General features: G+C 39.6%; 2 protein-coding genes across 4 annotated transcripts in view; one reads left to right on the plus strand and one right to left on the minus strand.

Moving 5' to 3' along the window:
• Window positions 1–18480, plus strand: part of LOC307003355 (CLOCK-interacting pacemaker) — a 350350-nt gene that overhangs the window by 41853 nt on the left and 290017 nt on the right. The window lies entirely within an intron of this gene.
• LOC307003127 (sodium- and chloride-dependent GABA transporter 2-like) lies at window positions 719–14848 on the minus strand (the record flags this gene model as incomplete). The annotated part of the gene is made up of 14 exons (XM_079621236.1): window positions 719–859; window positions 1063–1233; window positions 1422–1522; window positions 1621–1723; window positions 2660–2797; window positions 10366–10478; window positions 10607–10731; window positions 10901–11004; window positions 12881–13015; window positions 13270–13402; window positions 13545–13632; window positions 13717–13857; window positions 14475–14609; window positions 14710–14848. 14 exons carry the CDS (start codon window positions 14846–14848, stop codon window positions 719–721), a joined length of 1767 nt encoding a protein of 588 aa, XP_079477362.1.

The raw sequence follows: 18480 nt of genomic DNA on the forward strand, positions 1-18480 counted from the left end.
CAACACAGGTGTCTTCTCCTCTTTTCCAGACAAAATCCCCCTCAAAAGCATGAAATCCATACCAAACCTGGGAAAATTATTTAAAATAAACTTTATCATGCTCCAGAGGCATAATGCCAAGCAATACCGAGAGAGCTAAACCAAACGCCTGCCATGGGAATAATGCTATGGGGTTTACTCCGAGTGCCTCCTGGATGGCACCCCAGACATTCTGTGGAGAAAATAAATTTCCGCTGATTGTAGCTGTGATCTCGCTCTTTTTGTCACTTTCCAAAGTTCATGACCATAGGTGAGGATTCGGAACATAGATCGATTGGTAAATTCAAAGTTAGGCCCTCAGGCTCAGTTCCTTTTCACCACGATGGTCCGGTAATGACTGCATTATTGCCACTGCAGCACTGGTTCACCTGGCAAGTTCCACTTGTGGGCAATCCACCTTTTGCTTGCTGTGAATCTTGCTCATCTCCACCGGTTCACACTGGGCTGCAAATCCAGTACCCCCCAGTTTGTGTGTGGTAATTAAAGAATTGAGAGCAGAAATACAAACTGGTGTCAGACAAATCCTCTGACTGTGTTGAAAACAGCTGTTACCTGTTAAACAGCTGTTAAACACACATTTTACAGCTGTTAAACACACATTTTTGGCCTCGTTTCTTCAGGTTTTTATTCACTAAAATAGCAATGGAAAGACTGACTACAAAATACAATCATTTTTCTTTCAAAGTCCATTTTCATGTTCCTCTGTGTCCGTCCTGACTAAGTCTTCCATCTCTGCAGTGAAAGCAGTTTCCTTCATTTCAGCCAGTTGTTTAGAGGTGAGGGGAAGCTCTGTATCAGAACTACACAGATGGCACCAACGCTGTCAAGACACAAATACAGGGAAACAACAGTTAGGAAGTACTGAAATTTGAAAGCAGATTAAATTCTCTAGGTTAGTTTCAGTAGATTAACATTGGTTAAATAGTTAGTTTTACATTTGCATCCCTGTTTTGATCTCATCTGAGATCCTAGAGGCTTGTTTATCTTTTCAAATATCAGGGATGAATATCTTTTCATCCTCACCTGTTTCAGACTCCCTTTCCCAGCACACATTCGGCCCAGCGCCCATCCAGGCACCAGCAAAATGGAGGACAGGGCCAGTAACCAGCCTAGTGCGTACGCCCAGTCCGGGTACACATACCAGCGGTTATAAGTCAGAGGCTGGTACTCCACCATAGAACAGATGAAAGACACCTGAGAATGGACAGAGGAAAAAGAGAAATGGTGAAAAAGGATAGAAAAGAAAAAGGATAGTAATAACTGAATTCCACTGAGGTGTTTATGGTTGAGAATTGGTTAACAACCAATTCATATCCATTAAGACAAGACAAACCATGTTTTTTATGATTTATGACACTGATTTATGAAATTCAGACACTCACCAGGGACACGAGAGGAGTCAGGTATTTCCAGCACAGCATGAATATGTAGTTGGGGCGTGACTTTGTCATGTCTTCAATTATGTCAAACATTCTCTCAGCTCCTGTGGAGTGTAGAGGATTTAGCTTTACTGGCTTTCTAGCATTGTCATTGTATCTGTTGACTTTTATGTTATGGTAAAAATGTATGTGTGTGACTCACCAAAGATCCAACCCATGGCCAGAGACTCAAACACAGACAGGAACAGAACACAGGCTCCATTACAGGCATAGTAGTCAAACAACTGGAATACATACATCCCCCCCTGCAGGCCACAATAAAACGTCACAGCTACAGTAGGGCCAGATTAAGGTATTGTGGTTGTAAAAAAAATAAAACAGATTAATTAAATACAATTGCACAGGCCCTCAATTTGACAGCTCTAGTAAGTCTAAGTTTCTTTTAAACTAAACATTTTTAAAAATGTGTCAAGTAACAGTACAATATTTACAATAAAATACTTGTTCTCATTTAAATCACTCATATAATGACGAGGACCAAACACTACATTCCTAAAGGGGACCTGTTATGTCCCTTTTTACAAGATGTAATATAAGTCTCAGGTGTCCACATAATGTGTCTGTGAAGTGTCCGTGAAGTTGTCCATTGGGAATTGATTGGATCTTATGATCAATAAGCTGATGCTCCCCACCCCCTTTGTAGAAGAGAGCTGTGCTTTTATAGCTTGTGCCTCGGACACTCTGGCAACAACAACAACAACAACAACAACAACATGGAACATGGAAAACAGTGATCGATAAACCAACAGAAGTGGCTATAACCTTTACGCTATGGAGGAAATCCAACAAAAATGTTAAGGGACCAAGCGAAACTTCTCAGCTAGAATGGCACTCTTAAATTACATCACGGTCAGCCAGCTTACGTCACTTCAGAGTTCTTGTTGGCAGTGTGAATGTAACCAGAAAAATGGCCCTAGGGGAAGTTATAACTGACTTTTAAAAAAAACTGTTTTTGTTCCTATAACTACCCGGTGCGAAAGCCCCCCAGTGACTTCCATAGAATGGAAAAAACTGTTCAGCAGAAGAAAGAAATGAATACAGGTTAAGAACAGCTTGAGGGTGAGTGATGACTGAATTTTCATTTTTTGGTGATCTATCACTTTAACATTAGGCCATTATTGATTAAAAAGGTAACTTTAGTTCATTTTATTCTCTCTCACACACAAACACACTCTCCTTACCTCTGTAACCATGATGAGCTGACCAAAGAAGCAAGTGAGACAGAAGACTAGGAGTAAAATTTCTCGTCGTCCTGCTTTGCGCAGCACCACAGGGAACAGGTCTATCACTGATGTCATGACAGCTTCCATTGAAGCAAACTTCAAAGGGAAAGTCATATAGGTTTGGTACGATGAGGGTGAGGAAACGATGGCAGTATTTTCATTGATGGGTGCATTATCCCTGTAACACACTGGAAGCTGTTTTTCTAACACCAAAAGATCCCAATGTATTTGCAGATGCTGTCTGAAAATGACTCTAAATAAAATGTTTGCAGTTCATGAACTCCAACATTTACCTTGTGTTTTTCCATGTCAATATTTTTAATCTATAGTGTGCACATATTTGCAATTACCTAAATTAATTTACTTCATCAAAATTTTACACCCCAAGTTATGCAATAAAAAAAGTCAGAGTTCACTTTCATGGTCACATTGTGGATGCATTTGTGTCTTTATTGTAAACATATTTTTGTATGCAGAGAGGCAAGTCAAAATTATTGTCTGGGGTAATTGACAGCATTTCACAGATATGGTGTATATAGGCTGAAAATATACGGGGTTATATGAAGTGCTTAAAGAGTGCCCCATTGACTTTCATAGTAGGCAAAAAAAAATACAATGGAAGTCAATGCGGTAAATCAACTGTCTGGTTACCTTCGTTACATTCTTACAAATATCTTCCTTTGTGTTCAGCAGAAGAAAGAAATTCATTAGGGTTTCAAACAACTTGAGGGTGAGTAAATGATATAATTTTAACATAAAATGTAAATTTTTAAGTGAACTATTCATTTAACTATATGGTTGACTATATAGTGAATTTTTTAATAATACAAAAAAAAAACATAGATTTGTGGTTTAATAAATTAAAAACCTCGGTTCCCTGAAGAGGCAACGAGACGTTGCGTCGAGATTGGGGCTATAGGAACGCTCTGCGTGATTGCGTTGTGAAATCAGTTCAATAGCATATAGGTGGGTGACATCATGGAAGGAAGCAATAAAGCGCACCCAGGCCAAACATTGTAAGCTTCTGAAAGGCAATAGGGAACCGAGGTTACAGTCGTTACTGAGGAGTTCCTTTTCAAGGGAACTCGCACTGCGTTGATATTGACGCTATGGGAACGTTCATACCAACGCTGCACTAGGGACCAGTGCCTGTTTTGTGTGAAATCAGGTGAGCACAACAAAGACAGTATCACCTGGGACCCAGGGGTAAAGCCCAATTCTAGGTTGTAAACTTGACGAATGTGTGCAGAAAGGACCAGCCTGCTGCATCACACACTTCTTGTAGGGATACCCCTATTTTAAGGCTTACCAAGCTGCCATACTCCTCCTGATCCGGCGCACCATGGAGGAAACACCAATGGTTTCTCCCCAAAGACACCACCCAAAGATGCGTGGTAAGCAGCTAGTCCACCAAGTAAACCTTTAGAGTGGAGAAATTCCAGCACTGTACCAACTGGGCAGTTAACTGGATCCAAGTGATGACAGCACAGTTTCCTTGTGCAGAGAGTTTTAGAGTGAGCGTGGCCTCAACAACCTCAGTTGAGAGACCTGAGTCTATGAGTGGGTCCCCCACACTTCCATAACTCTGCTCTCCAGAACTCCTGGGAGTAGAACAATCAGGGAAACTGAGTACAGATGCAGCCCCAGCCATGTCTGCACCTCTATATGAGCTCCACCACGTCGGGGTGGAGCCTCCATTCCCTGGGCCTCAGCCCCTTCCTCGACAGTATGTCTGCTCCATGAATATGGTGCCCCTGGATGCAGGGCCGTCGCTGGTGGGGTGAAAGGTGGTGACAATTATAGGGGCCCCCGCTGCCCAGGGGGCCCCACAAAATCCAGCAGTTATACTATAGGGACACTATTGCATGAATTATTATAATATTTATTAGTTGTATGCCTGAGATTTAAAATGAAAACCACAAAAAACATGCAACTTGGTTAAATATTTTTTCCAAATAGCTGCTTCTCTTACCTCCCTAAAAATGGTTTAGTCCGATCTATTTATTAATAAATACCCCGCCCCAGCTCGTGAAGAGAACCAATCAGAGTTGAGGCGGCATTGCCTGAAGACGTTAATCTGGTGGAACTGACTCACTGGAAAAATGTCGGGAAAAAGAAAATACAAATCTGGTTATCAGAAACGCCACGAAAAGAAGGAGAGGGAGGCCAGGAGAGTTGTTGGATCCCAGTCAATTAAAACCTTCTTTAACGCAGGTTAGTGTATTGTATTGTTATTTCGCTGAGAATCAGAAAACTACCGTCTTCTTTCACTTTTCATTAACGGGCGCGAGCGGCACTACAACCGACTGAATGATTACGCGATTAAAAAATCCCTGTCCTTTTCACTATTGTAAATAACTTGACACGAGACACGACGCATTGCATTATGCATAATATGACCTGCTGGCTGGTGATGTGTTTATTACATCAAGAAACACGAATACAACTGCACTTGAATTAATAAATGTATGAGCTTTATTTAAATATTATTTTACCAGTTCCATATTAGGCTATCTCTATTAAAATACATAATAAGATAAATCTTTTTTTAAACTTTGACTACATTCTTAAGACTGTTACTGACGTGGTTTGACCATACGGCAACATACGACGAAAAGGGTACCCCATAACGTATTCGTCTCATATTGACGTTATAGGGGTACCCTTTTCGTCGTATGTTGCCGTATGGTCAAACCACGTCAGTATGTGACGTTTTGAGATGAGACTGTGTTACAACCCATAAAAACATTATTTTACCGTTCCTTTTTAAAAAATTGGTTTTCTTATTATTTAAATTTTTTTGATTTATAGGCCTAACCTTTGATGACTTTACACCTCACTTCACTCCACTTCAAGCTTTTTGTTAATTTTTATTAGTTGTAATTTTATAGAATTTTAAGATACTCAAACTGCAAAAAAATGCCTTTCTTACTCAGTATTTTTATCTTGTTTCCAGTCCAAATATCTCAAAATTCTTAAATCAAGATGCATTTACTAGATAAGTGAAATGCAATAAAATATTAAGTCTTGTTTTCTGTTGAAATAAATCAAATTTAAGTGAGTTTTTGCTTAAAACATGTCAAATAATCTGCCAATGGGGTAAGATAAATAAGGACATAATCAGTGACTTTGCCAACAAAAAGGTCAGACAATGGGATTTTGGTTTATCCTAGTGAAGTGACATGTAAGGTCATCAAAGGTTAAAGATCAAACAAACCGATATACATATACTAAATACTTGTATAATTTTATTAGTTATTTCAATGTTCATTTTTGAAAGAAATGTCATTTTATCTATTTAGGCCTATTTTCTTTTTATATTTAATGTTATATTTGTTTATTTAGCTTTTGCTGATGTTCATTAAAATCTTGATTTACATTTATTTATCTGCTTTGTTATTTTGTAAGAAAACCCTAGTTACATGTGGGCCTCCATGCATATTGTACAGTACGCCAACAATATATGAGTATGCATGCAGAAATATTGGTGGAGGGTGGTGGGGGGCCCACATCAATATTTTTTCAGGGGGCCCCGGATCCTCTAGCTACGGCCCTGCCTGGATGTAGAGCCTGAGCCATCATTACCAGGCAATTAGATGCCAGGAGAGATGATGACCCAGCCACAGACACTGAGGCTTTTTCCACATAACCAAAGTAAGAAGCACATGTGCATATCCTTGATCATCCAGAAAAGGGTTGCCCCTCAGGGAAACCCCTTGGTATTATGCCACCACTGCAAAGGTCTCATTTACAGCAGGCCAAACGGTATCCCATTGGACGCAGCTGCCATCAGACCTAACAGTCTTTATCTTGTTCACGGCTGTGAGGATCAAACCGATATGAGCAGGAGATAGATATGCCTGCATTGTCGTCGTATCCCACACCACACCTGAAAACGTGGTCCACTGTAATGGTGAAAGCACACTTTTCTTTGTGTTCAGCCGAAACCCCCATACTTTCATTTAGGGAGGACGACATCTCAATGCTGAACCGACAAGACTAGGCCGAAAGGAAGAACCCAATACTGGTACGCTTTGCCCCGAAAGCAACCCGAGGAACTTCCTGAGTTGAGCAAGGATGGAAAATGGCAGTATGCATCCTAAAGATCTACCATGACAAACCATTCATCAGATCTGATTGTGTCACGATTCGCCTCTGCACACAGATCTAGAATTGCATCCTTCTTAGGAATGCTAAAATACAGGCTGCAATCTCGGACTCTCTGTCGGGGGAAGGAACACGTTCAATGGCCCCCTTCCCCAGCAAAGTCTTTACTACTTGTTCAATAACCAGAGCCTGCTCTGGGCTTCCCACTGTGGACAGGACTCCTGTCGTTATTTTCAGTACTCACTTAAAACTGCTCCTCCCCCCAAACGAATCGCTTGACGTCATAAGAGGGAGACCTCTCCCCAGGTCACTGAGCTGTGTTGATAGTTGTACGAGTGATAGAGCGAGAGAATTAGTGATTAGGACATTTATTTATTTATTTAAGTTAGGTAGTTAGTATACGCTAGGAGCTGGCTCGCTCTGCTTCTTCAGGTCAGCAGTGGAGCCCAGAATAGCCCAGAATACTCAGGATACAAAGGTCTTCAAGTGGATAACTCAGAGCGGCGTGAGTGACTGGCTTTCTCTGTTTCCTCAGGACAGCGGTGGAGCTCAAGATACCTGAGCCACGGGGTCTTCAGAACAACCAGGGAGCTCGGAGGTGGCGGTCTTTGAGGTTTCTCTGTTTCTCCAGGATGGGAGTGAATGGGGGGTCTTTAAGTGGATAGCTCAGAGCAGCATGAGTGACTGGCTTTCCTTGTTTCCTCAGGACAACAGTGGAGCTCAGAATACCCAGACTAAGAGGATCTTCAGGTGAATAACCCAGAGCAGCGGATGGAGCTGGCTCGCTCTACTTCTTCAGGTCAGCAGTGGAGCTCAGAATACTCAGGATACAAAGGTCTTCAGGTGAGTAACTCAGAACAGCGTGGGCGACTAACTTTCTCTGTTCGGGACAGCGGTGAGTTCAAGATGTTTGGACTACGGGGATCTTCAGGTGAGTAACTCAGAACAGCGTGGGCGACTAACTTTCTCTGTTCGGGACAGCGGTGAGTTCAAGATGTTTGGACTACGGGGATCTTCAGGTGAGTAACTCAGAACAGCGTGAGCGGCCGGTGTTCTCTATTTCTTCAGGACAGCGGTGAAGCTCGGAATACTCTGAATATGAGGGTCTTCAAGTGGATAGCTCAGAGCAGCATGAGTGACTGGCTTTCCTTGTTTCCTCAGGACAGCGGTGGGGTGTGACGTTATTCTGACTGAAACGAATACGAGGAAATGAACGTGCCTTCAAATCACCAACTTCAAACACACAAGAGAGAGAAACAGCAAACGGGTACGAGCCCTCCAGTATATCACAATGCCTCCATGACCACAGACGCAGCGCTTCTGTGTCAATTAGAAATCATGTACTTAACTTCTTTCCAGATAATGGTCTTCACGCTCACAATGTCAATCTTCTTCCCAGCCAGCTCTGATATTCTCACTCTCTTCTGCCTTGTCCTTCGCGTCTTACTTCTTCCCCACCCTTCCTCTAGATTCTCAATTCTCTGCTTTTATGTCCCCTCTGGAAATGCTGTCCTAATCGCCACCAAAATCAACTCCGATTTGATGCAGCTGCCGCTAATTTCCCCGTTTACCTTTCTGGTCAGCCATGACAGTGAACCGGAACTGGCCTGGTGTTACCCCGGAAGTGCTCCCCAAGGGAATCCCGCTCTGATTTTTAGTTCCGACTTCGTCACCCTGTGACATTTACTCAATGTTACACAGTGGCCCAGTAAGAGAATGGGATTTTCTACTGAAATGTTATTTAATTTATATATTTTAACTTATTTCACTGATATTTCATTTTACTAATAAAGTTATACAAATCATTCCACTGAATTGACTTGGTAATTGTTGCTACAATCAAGCTCTTGTGGTACCCCCATTCGTTTCAATGTTTTTATGCTTTTAGCTTTTTGGACATGCATATCATAAAAAATAGGCTTGTTTTACAAATCTTTAAGAATTTGCCCATAAATGTGTCATATATCACTGAAAATGGGAGAATCACAGCTTTAATGTGGTATATGGCACATATGCAGAATAATTATAGATCAAATGTGTCAAAATGGATGACCGGCAGGAAACAACCGAACTGACCCCTCTTAAACCCTTCTCCTGCGAGTCAGACACTGAGACTAGATCTTGCTGGAGACCGCTGCGCCCCAAATCACATGAGCTTGTGGGGTTGGCAGAACAGCCCCTGAGGGCACCGAAGGGAGATGGGCACCGTATAATGAGGTGTTATCCATTTCCCCCCCAAGAATTTCACCATTTATTTCCTCAGAATTAAATGCAGCCAAAGATCAACCAGACAAGTAAACACAGTCCTAATGAAAGGCTGAATAGTATATTAATACAGACATCCTCAAAGATCAGATGAGTCTATATTTTTTAATTTCTCAAATTAAATGCAGCCAAAAACCAACCAGACGAAAAACTCGGTCTGGATGAAAGGCTGAAAACAGTATTTTCCTACAGACATCTAACTTCCAAAGCCAGACAAATATTTAATTTAATTACTCAAAATTAAATGCAGCCCAGAGACAGAGGGGACGGGGTTATTAGGTGTACTGACAGTTTGAGGATTGGACAAGATTTACACAAGCTCTTTTTAAGAACTTTCGTTGGCTAAATATTTGTAAAACAGACAGACAGACAGACAGACAGACGTAAAGGGTGACCAATAGCATTGATTTATAAAAAAATATAAATAAAATACACCACCAAAAAAAGGGCACTTTGGAGTGTAAGGGCAAAAAGGGCATGTGCTCTGCACAGGTTGAGCCCTACCTGTGCACGTGCCTGCTATGTGTTGCCTCAGCAAACACGAGATACGATTATTATTGCAGACCCATAATCTATGCGCTGCCTCGGCAAACGCGAAATCCGAGCTACTCTACGCACTGCCTCAGGGCACGTGAGATCCGAGACAGAGTCACAGAATCTTTATTGCAGACCCCTGATCTACTCGCGGCCTCGGCAAATGCGAGTTCCGAGCCAAAGAATCTTTATTGACTTTCTCCCCTCGAGAAGAAAGCCAACAGTAGCCAATAAATCGCATGTATAACACACAATCAAAAACGCTGTTTGCTAGCCATTATACTCCTGTCTAAATATATAATATGCTTGTGGACAAACAACAATAAATAGACAGAGACAATTTTACACAGAGCGCTTGCTGAAGGCACAGAAGCTGACAATGTTTGGTCTGGGTGCACTTTATAGCTTCCTGTCATGACTTCACCCGCCTATACGCCATTGGACTGATTTCACAAGTGCTTCACGATGCAATCACGCAGAGCGCTCCCATAGCGTCAATCTCGACGCAGCGTGAGTTCCCTTAAAGGGGGACTATAAATATAAATATTAAATGTAATTATATTCTTAATTACAAATACACTAATTAATTACACTAATGCAGATTGGTGCGCACTGCATTTATATTTAAAATTTATTTTTGTTTGATAAATTCATTTCTATTGCTATTCTTTCAATCCTTCAAACAAACATTTGTAGTTATTTTGCAGTTTTTAGTTCAAGGTATTACAACTTATGTGTGTGTGTTAGTTTAAGCTCACCTGTGTATCTATTCCCAGCAAAATAATCATGATGAAGAAACAAACAGCCCACAACTGAGGGAGAGGCATCATGGCTACTGCCTGTGGATAAGCTATGAACGCTAGTCCTGGACCTGACATGGAAAGATAAATATTATTTTAAGTATTCCATGTTCTTAGTAATTACTTTAATACAGTCTTGGTTTGCAACATTTCAATTGTCTTATAATCCCTCCTGTGTTTTCATGAAATTCTGCATTACCTGATTCTGCCACCTCTCCTATGGGAACGCCCTGCTCTTGGGCCATGAAGCCCAAAACAGAGAACACTGCAAAGCCAGCCACCAAACTGGTGCTGCTGTTCAGAAGTGAAAGCCACAAGCAGTCCCTGATAAATGTAGATAAAAACACATATCATCTACCGTTTGCTGACTGAGCATCATAACATTTCAAAAATATCTCGCTCATAGTGTACAACATAACAAATAGTAAATTGTTAAATCATTCATATGCTCATTCTTTGTTACTGACACTTTATTGAAAGTCTTAATACTAACCTGTAGCAGTTGTTGTTATATTTATTGTAGCTGCCAAAAACAGTGAGAGTGCCAACAGACACACTGTAGGAAAATAAGATCTGAGCTCCGGCCTCCAGCCAAACCTACACACACAGAGCACCTCAATAACAATATAATAATATATTTAAATAGATTAGATAGTTACAGGAAAAAAATATGTGTTTACTGTGTGTGTTTTGGTGTTGAATTAGGTGTCTTTAACTTCCATTAATTTCCATAAAACAATTGTTAGGTACAATATACTTGTGTTCATGTTGTATTATAAAATATGGTAGCACTTTATTGGACAGTCCTGTTTCACATGCAAATACTATGTACTTATTATAGCAATTACAGTAACTGGATTATAACTATGTACTAATCCTTCACCTACCCCTAAACCTAACCCATGTAGTTACCAGATATTACCAGTATTTTGTTGGGCAAGTAGGGGAGAGTGGGGCAACCTAAATCCCTTTTCTGCTATTGAGGTGGGAGACTGGTGAGGTTTGTTCCCTGTGTCAAGTCTGGACTCTTAGGTTGTTCTGTTCCTGTTTCCTGTGCCTGGTGCCATCTTTGTAGTTTTTGTAGTCCCCATTGATAAGTCCTGATTGTTCCCAGGTGTGTCTAGTAAGCTTGTTACCCCTGGTGTATATATAGCTCTTGTGTTTCCCTTGTTCTTGGTCAGCTGTTTGATGTATGTAGATGGGCTCATGTCCCTTTTCCCTGCGGTCCTTGTTTTCGGTTCTCGATTTGCTCTTGCATTTAGATCCATGCTCCGAGTTACAGAATGACTGACCAAAAAATTTATCTAGCAGGGGTTCGTCTCATCCTCCTTTGCAGGGTGAGTGATCCCTCAATGCCCATACCTGTAAGTTTTTGAAGATGGCCTTCCATACCCACAATTTCCTGGCACCCCAGAATATTTTGTTGTATGAATATCTGAACATGCAATATATCAAAATAAAGAACAGACCCTCTACTTTTAAACAAAAAGTTTTATTCTAGCTTCGTGCATCCTTTATCAACACTTAAATGGTAAAAAGCAACATGAGCAAAAAGCTGAGAAATAATTTATTTTTATTTTATCAAAGACTACATCCAGATCAGATTAAGAATGATTATCAAAACACAGATGAGTAGATCGAGTCCATCAACACCCCCAAAACTTCACAGTCCTATAGTCGCATTATGATATCGCTTGTTTCTGCTTTTTTGCCTGTGTTTTGATCTGGAGGTACTCATTCAGGAGATGGGTAAGTTCCCCATATTATAACAGTGAATACACAGAAAGCCATAAACTTGTCAATGCCGGGGAGGGAGAGAGTAATTTAAATTACATTCATAACTGTACATTAAAATCAACTACCAGTAAATTACCAATTTGATCATTGCTAGCCCTATTCTCAACTACTAATCGATTTCAAACTGCCACATGTTAACTCGCTGAACACTAACAGCTGTAGCCTATTCCCCACATTAGCTAATCATTTCTATACTGTAACGTACACACAGCATGGTATATGCGTGTATTACTAGCACAGGTGTAAGCGTACGGATTGTTATGCTAAATTTCCAATCTCTCTCTAGTCTGATTAACTGGTAGCCTATTGCAGCCTTATTAACTCACACAGCATCTCATAATGTATTCAGAGCAACCAACCCTGACGTTAAACCTTAAAAACGTACTTCAAATATGATGTTTTCTTTTTCTTCGGTATCTTGCAACCATAATCTCTCGTCCTCTGAATACGAAATATTTTGTCCGTTTGAAAACTGCGCGTGCTGCCGGCGAACATAGAAATAAAAAATAAATCAGCAACTGCCAGTAGCGAATACAATTTTGGGGTGGCACCCGGGGACACCTCTGGCTCTGCCACTGAAGTAAATCATGGGCTAGTTTTCATTTTTGGATGAAATATCCCTTTAATGCTGTGATTAGTGATGTGAAAGTGAGGTGGAGGGAAAATGGTTGATTACCTGTGGGTCAGCGAGACGGGCCGGTTCAGGGTACAGGTAAAACACAACCCCCTGCAGAGCTCCAGGAAGAGTCAACCCACGAATCAGCAACACCAGTAGCATCACATAAGGAAATGTGGCTGTGAAATACACCACCTACAGTAGAGCCACAATACAAGAAAAGGACATGTAAATTTGATGCCAAAAAGGAAACAATTGATATAATCAATGAAGTTTGTTGTCCTTCTGCCACACAGCTGAAATGTATTTGTTCCCTCCTGCACACCTACTATACTCTTAAAAGAAAACCAATGTGAGTAAATATGACAAAATTCTAATTTCTTAACAATAACTAGAGCTAATATTGACTTTATGGAAAGTAATCGATAAATAGTGACATTTTTGCGCACCTTGCCTGTAGATTTGACTCCTTTCCAGATACAGAAATAACATATGATCCACATTGCAATGAGACACAGAAGAATCTCCCAGTTGATGTTACCAATCTCCTCAATACCCCCAGAGAGAGCCAACACTCTTTGTCTGTAAAGAGAGAAACACAAACATTTTATTTTGTTTTTAATGAACAAATGAATAGTTAAAAATGTATTTGCTTAATTACTATAACTTTTGCTAAAGCAGAATGTTCATGCAAAACTCAATATCACAATTATTATTTATTTACTCCCAGAACTCAGTAGCTGCAGGTGTTGAATTTATTAGAGACGTCCGGTTGATGGTCAAATTCTTTGCAGCAAGATTTACACAGCCATCTGAAAAACAAAAGAAGATATTTAGCAGATAACACTTATTGTTTATAGTTTTTATGTTACTTAACATTTTTTTTAGATGATCACCTGTGTTCCAGGTGTTGTCACAGCTGTCCCAAGGCAGTTGGGCACTGAAAGAGAAGAAGAGGTAGAAAAGTGCCCAGGCCAGAATGACGATGTAATACATGCAGCTGTACAGAAGAATCAGTTGTCCTGCATAGCCAATACCTGAAAAAAAAAAAAAAAAAAAAAAACAGAAACACTGAATAGAGGAGACTCAAAAAGAGATAATTGAGAGAATTAAAGGATGATTTACCGAAATTTACCCAAATGTAATATCTGTTGCTTTTACACTATATGCACTTTGAGTTTTGGTTCTTTCTACTGATTATTTATTAAACCAGATGGTTTCTTTTGAAGTCTTTTTCTACTGAATCACATGTTTATATTCTTCACTTAACTAAAAAAGAAATCTGCTAATTTAATGAAATAAATGGTTTCGGTTACACTTTATTCTAATGTGTCTATTAAATGTATAAATATGGTGTAATTATACATTTAAGTACTGAGTAATATAAATTATACTAACCATAGGGTTAGGAATAGTACTTGGTTTAGGGTTAGTTGCATGTAAGTATGCATAATTTACTGATATTACTTGAGTAAGCAAATGTAACAAGGACACTGTAAAATAAAGTGTTACCATGCTGGTAGTGGCTTTGCCACTGCGACGTGTATACAACTGCATGACATTAAAAGTGTTTGGATGCAAAAAGATCAACAAAATTTCATAAAAAAATGTTTCAATCTTTTATAAAGAGATGTTTTGTTTCTACAACTCTCACCCTCAGCCAGTGGACAGAGGCGATGCCAACATGTAATGCCCCCTTCCCGTGTGTACTGTCCCATTGCAGTCTCTAGCAGGAACAGAGGCACCCCACAGGTAACAACAAACACCAGGTAGGGTATCAGGAACGCCCCTGAGAACACACCAATACAATAATACATTATTTAAATACCGCTGAAAGAATTCTAAGTGCATGAGTGTATTATGTATTTAGGTTGCTGCTGGTTTCATACCTCCTCCATACTTGTAGCAGAGATAAGGAAACCTCCACACATTACCCAGTCCAATCACATTCCCTGCCACAGCCAGAAGAAACTCTGCTTTACTGCCCCAGTACCCTCTCTCCTCTATTTGTCCTTCTATTCGGTCCATTCCACACAGTTTTCACACGTTTACATGAAGGTCCAGGCTACCCTTATTCTGCAGTGGTGGTTGATGTACTGAATTCTGGTTAGTTAAAAGTTTATACAAATGCGTCAAGCTATTTATTGACTGATCCTCCAGCTGAACTACCAACCACATTTACATTCTTTTAGAAACAAAGACCGAAAAGTTACTAGATCAGTATGATAAAAAAATTTAATTTTATGTAATGGGTAGGTTAAAATTAGAAAAATAATGTGACTAAGTGAAATAATGCAAAGTGGCTAGTTTTAAACACATTGTTTGATTAATCAATATGTAAAACCTACAGCCTTCAGTCTAGAAAGACATTCATGCAGCCAACCAGTGCTTCCATTTAACGTTTAACCAAGGAATAACAATAGATTACTGTTTGTAACACTGTTTCTCTGAAACATCCAGTGGAGAGATCCACCTATGGGAACGACATCCATACTTCATCTCTGCAGAAGCATCTAATTGCACCAAGTCTGGCTTGAGAGACAGGAGCACATGTCCAATCACAGGACCTGCCTAATACCTGAATGCATAAAATACCTGTATGTCTCTCAGTAAGCATATTCGCTTCTCGTGCAGCAAATGGGGCAAGCACGGTGTATCTCTTCAATTGATGCTTCAAAGAACCAGGGGTAAGCCTGGAGGAGTGCATCCACCTTGGCGGTTGAAATATGTGAAATTGTGGTTGTCTGTTGTCTGGTCAGCTATTTTGTTACCCTGTTGAGCTGGTGGCCTACCGCGAGTTTTAACCCTGCCTGCACCCTGAATATTACAGCACGTGGGATGGAGGATAGATGGCCGTGTATGGGGAAGTATGGCTCGACATAGATTTCCTGGGGAGACAAAGTTTGAGAACATGATGCTCGTTCTTTTTATTGTCATAGCGCAGCTGAATCATAGCATTGAAGGGCCGAAGAGTGAGCTTGACCAGGCTCTACCGAAGCCCCCACAATACGTCGCCTCTCACTATTACCAAGACCATTGAGCCACAGCGTGCTCTCCTCTACCACCAAGAGAGCCATAGAACGACCGCTGGCTTTGACATGCCCGTCGGGCATTACGGAGAATGAGAATATTGATTTATATGATAGTTCAGCCTGGCAGTGCTTAATTTGTAACGTGGGAGGTCCCAGAGCACATGGATCAGGTGGATCCGGCGACTCAAAATGCGGGTTGGAGGCAAAGGAAGGTTGCCTAGTGCTTCTCAATTTTTTTTTCAATAATAATTTTATTTTTAGCCAAGAACCCCCTGACTGACCCCAATCATTTGAGATAGAAATAACTGATATGCCATCATTATGAGATTTATTAAACAAATGAAAAACATTTGCAATAATAAACATTTGCAATAATAAACATTTGCAATAATAAACATTTGCAATAATAAACATTTGCAATAATAAACAATGTATCATTACCGATAACTGATCGTGCAGTTTAATTACCCCTTGACTGGCCCCAAACATGTTTGATAAAAGAAACAATTGTAATAAAAAATAGGATCATAAGATGCGCAATATATCGGGAAACATGATTTTTACCACTTAAGTTTTGTTTTGTAAATCGCCAGACATGATTTTTACCACTTCATTAAGTTTTGCTTTGTAAAAAGCCTTTCTTTAAAGTGAATTTCGTTTTGTATAAATTGTATCTTAATTTTAATAAATGTTTCATCAACCAATTGCATGTATTTAATAAATAAAAAGCAAATATAGCAGATAATAACCGTGACATTGAGGCGCCGGCGCGCCGCGTTCACTTGCATTATATTGTAAACTGGAGCGCATCTCATCATAAATGAATGAAACTCAGCGTAGGCCTATGCCTCATACATTATCATTAAATATCTTTGCTGCATCCTTTCTAGAACAGACAAGGGCTTTCTCGCGGCTCGCATCAGCAGAGCATTGTATTGTCCATAGGCCGCAAAACAATCAGCGGATGGTGGGCGGGTGCGGCTTTGAAAATTGAATGTCAAAAAACTTTGGTGCGGATGATGAGTTTTGTAATGCGGTTGCGGATGAAATAATACCCCATCTGCGCCTCTCTATCGATAACAACATTGAACACTACACAAATAGTAATTACGTTTTTTTAATTTAGGTGATTAATTTTCCATAGTGACATAGGAACCGGCACCTTTTTTAGGTGCCGGATCCAATAAAAAAGGTTCCGGATCCAACATCGGAGGCGGCTCAAATTAAGCCCTGCAGCCTGGTATGTCGAGAGCAATGAGAATATGTATAAGGGATCTGACAGCCAAAGCCGAAGCTTGATAGGAAGTGGAGAATCAGGAGATTAAGGTGTCTGGTGATAAAACTTCAGTAACACTTTATTAATTCACTTTATTTCCTGTTGAACATTCTGTAACTTTGCAACTACATGACAACAGCGGTTTAATAATAAGCGGAAGACACCTCTTAATGAGGTGCTTAGAAAGAAGAAAACTGATAGTTATTTTCATAGTTACATGAATCTTTTTCATAGTTTCATTCCCTGTTTCATTTCCATTGTTTTATTCTGTCACTTACCATTTTACCGATGTATGTATAATTGTGTGTATGTTGTTTAGATTAGTTGTGTTTGTGATTTAGTTAATAAAACGTGTGCCCAATATGTATTTGGTTCTGATTCTCTGCTTGCAACAAAGTCAATTTAACGATTTCTGATCTTGTGGCGCTTTACATGCTAAGAAAGAATAGTTTTTCTGTGGCCATGAAAAATACCCTTTTGTTCTTAGAATCAATGAGTAATCAAAAGTGTTTGCTGGATGAACTGATTAATTGATTGTAATATTAATTTAGCTACATCAAGTTAATCCAATTAACTGATCCAAATATTCATAATTAATCATAACAAGTTATGATTTATTATAAATATTTCCCCTTTGAGCTAATTTGCTACAAGTGACAAGAGGCCGTTGAATGAAATAGTAGTTGAATTGTGTTTGAACTATTGAATGCAAATAACCATTTATTAAATGTATTTAATCTTAAAGGTACACATGTAACCTTTTTTTATTTTTTTATTAACACAATTTTAATACATCATCAATCCTTCTTCCAAAACATGTTTTTGTTTTACCCTGATTCATTATAGTATGCCTGTGTTTATATTTTAGACCTGTCAGGATGGTTTTTGCGGGAAATTGAATTGGAAACTGAGGGATTTAAAATGTTGTAGAAGTGACGTGGAGATTACATTTTTATTACTCAACAGGTGAGTCATTTTATTGAACAAATAAATGACCATATGTAGCTCTCTAACAGAGTTCATTCTAAAACATTATCTATTGTGTCTTTCATCATGGTTGTTGTAGCGCTTTTCTGGAATTTATTTTCAAGGAAGTACCGTGTCTATTAATGGGTATAACTACAGTAACGTCTTCAGCTAGTCAGCTTGAGATCCTTTCCATCTAAAAGTAATATTTCCTAATCCTAGTAGTGAATGTTTTATGAGCAGTAGGATCATCTCTCTCTCTTTGGCCAGAATATCAGTTATAAAACAAAATGCAACGCTTGACCATATAAGACTGGCAATCGTCCTAAAAACAACTTCTGAAACGTCATTAATTAAAAAAAAGATCAGTGTTTCCAATTAGTCAA

Source organism: Phoxinus phoxinus (genome assembly GCF_949152265.1).
Source record: "Phoxinus phoxinus genome assembly, chromosome: 8".
In the NCBI taxonomy this organism is placed as follows: Eukaryota; Metazoa; Chordata; class Actinopteri; order Cypriniformes; family Leuciscidae; genus Phoxinus; species Phoxinus phoxinus.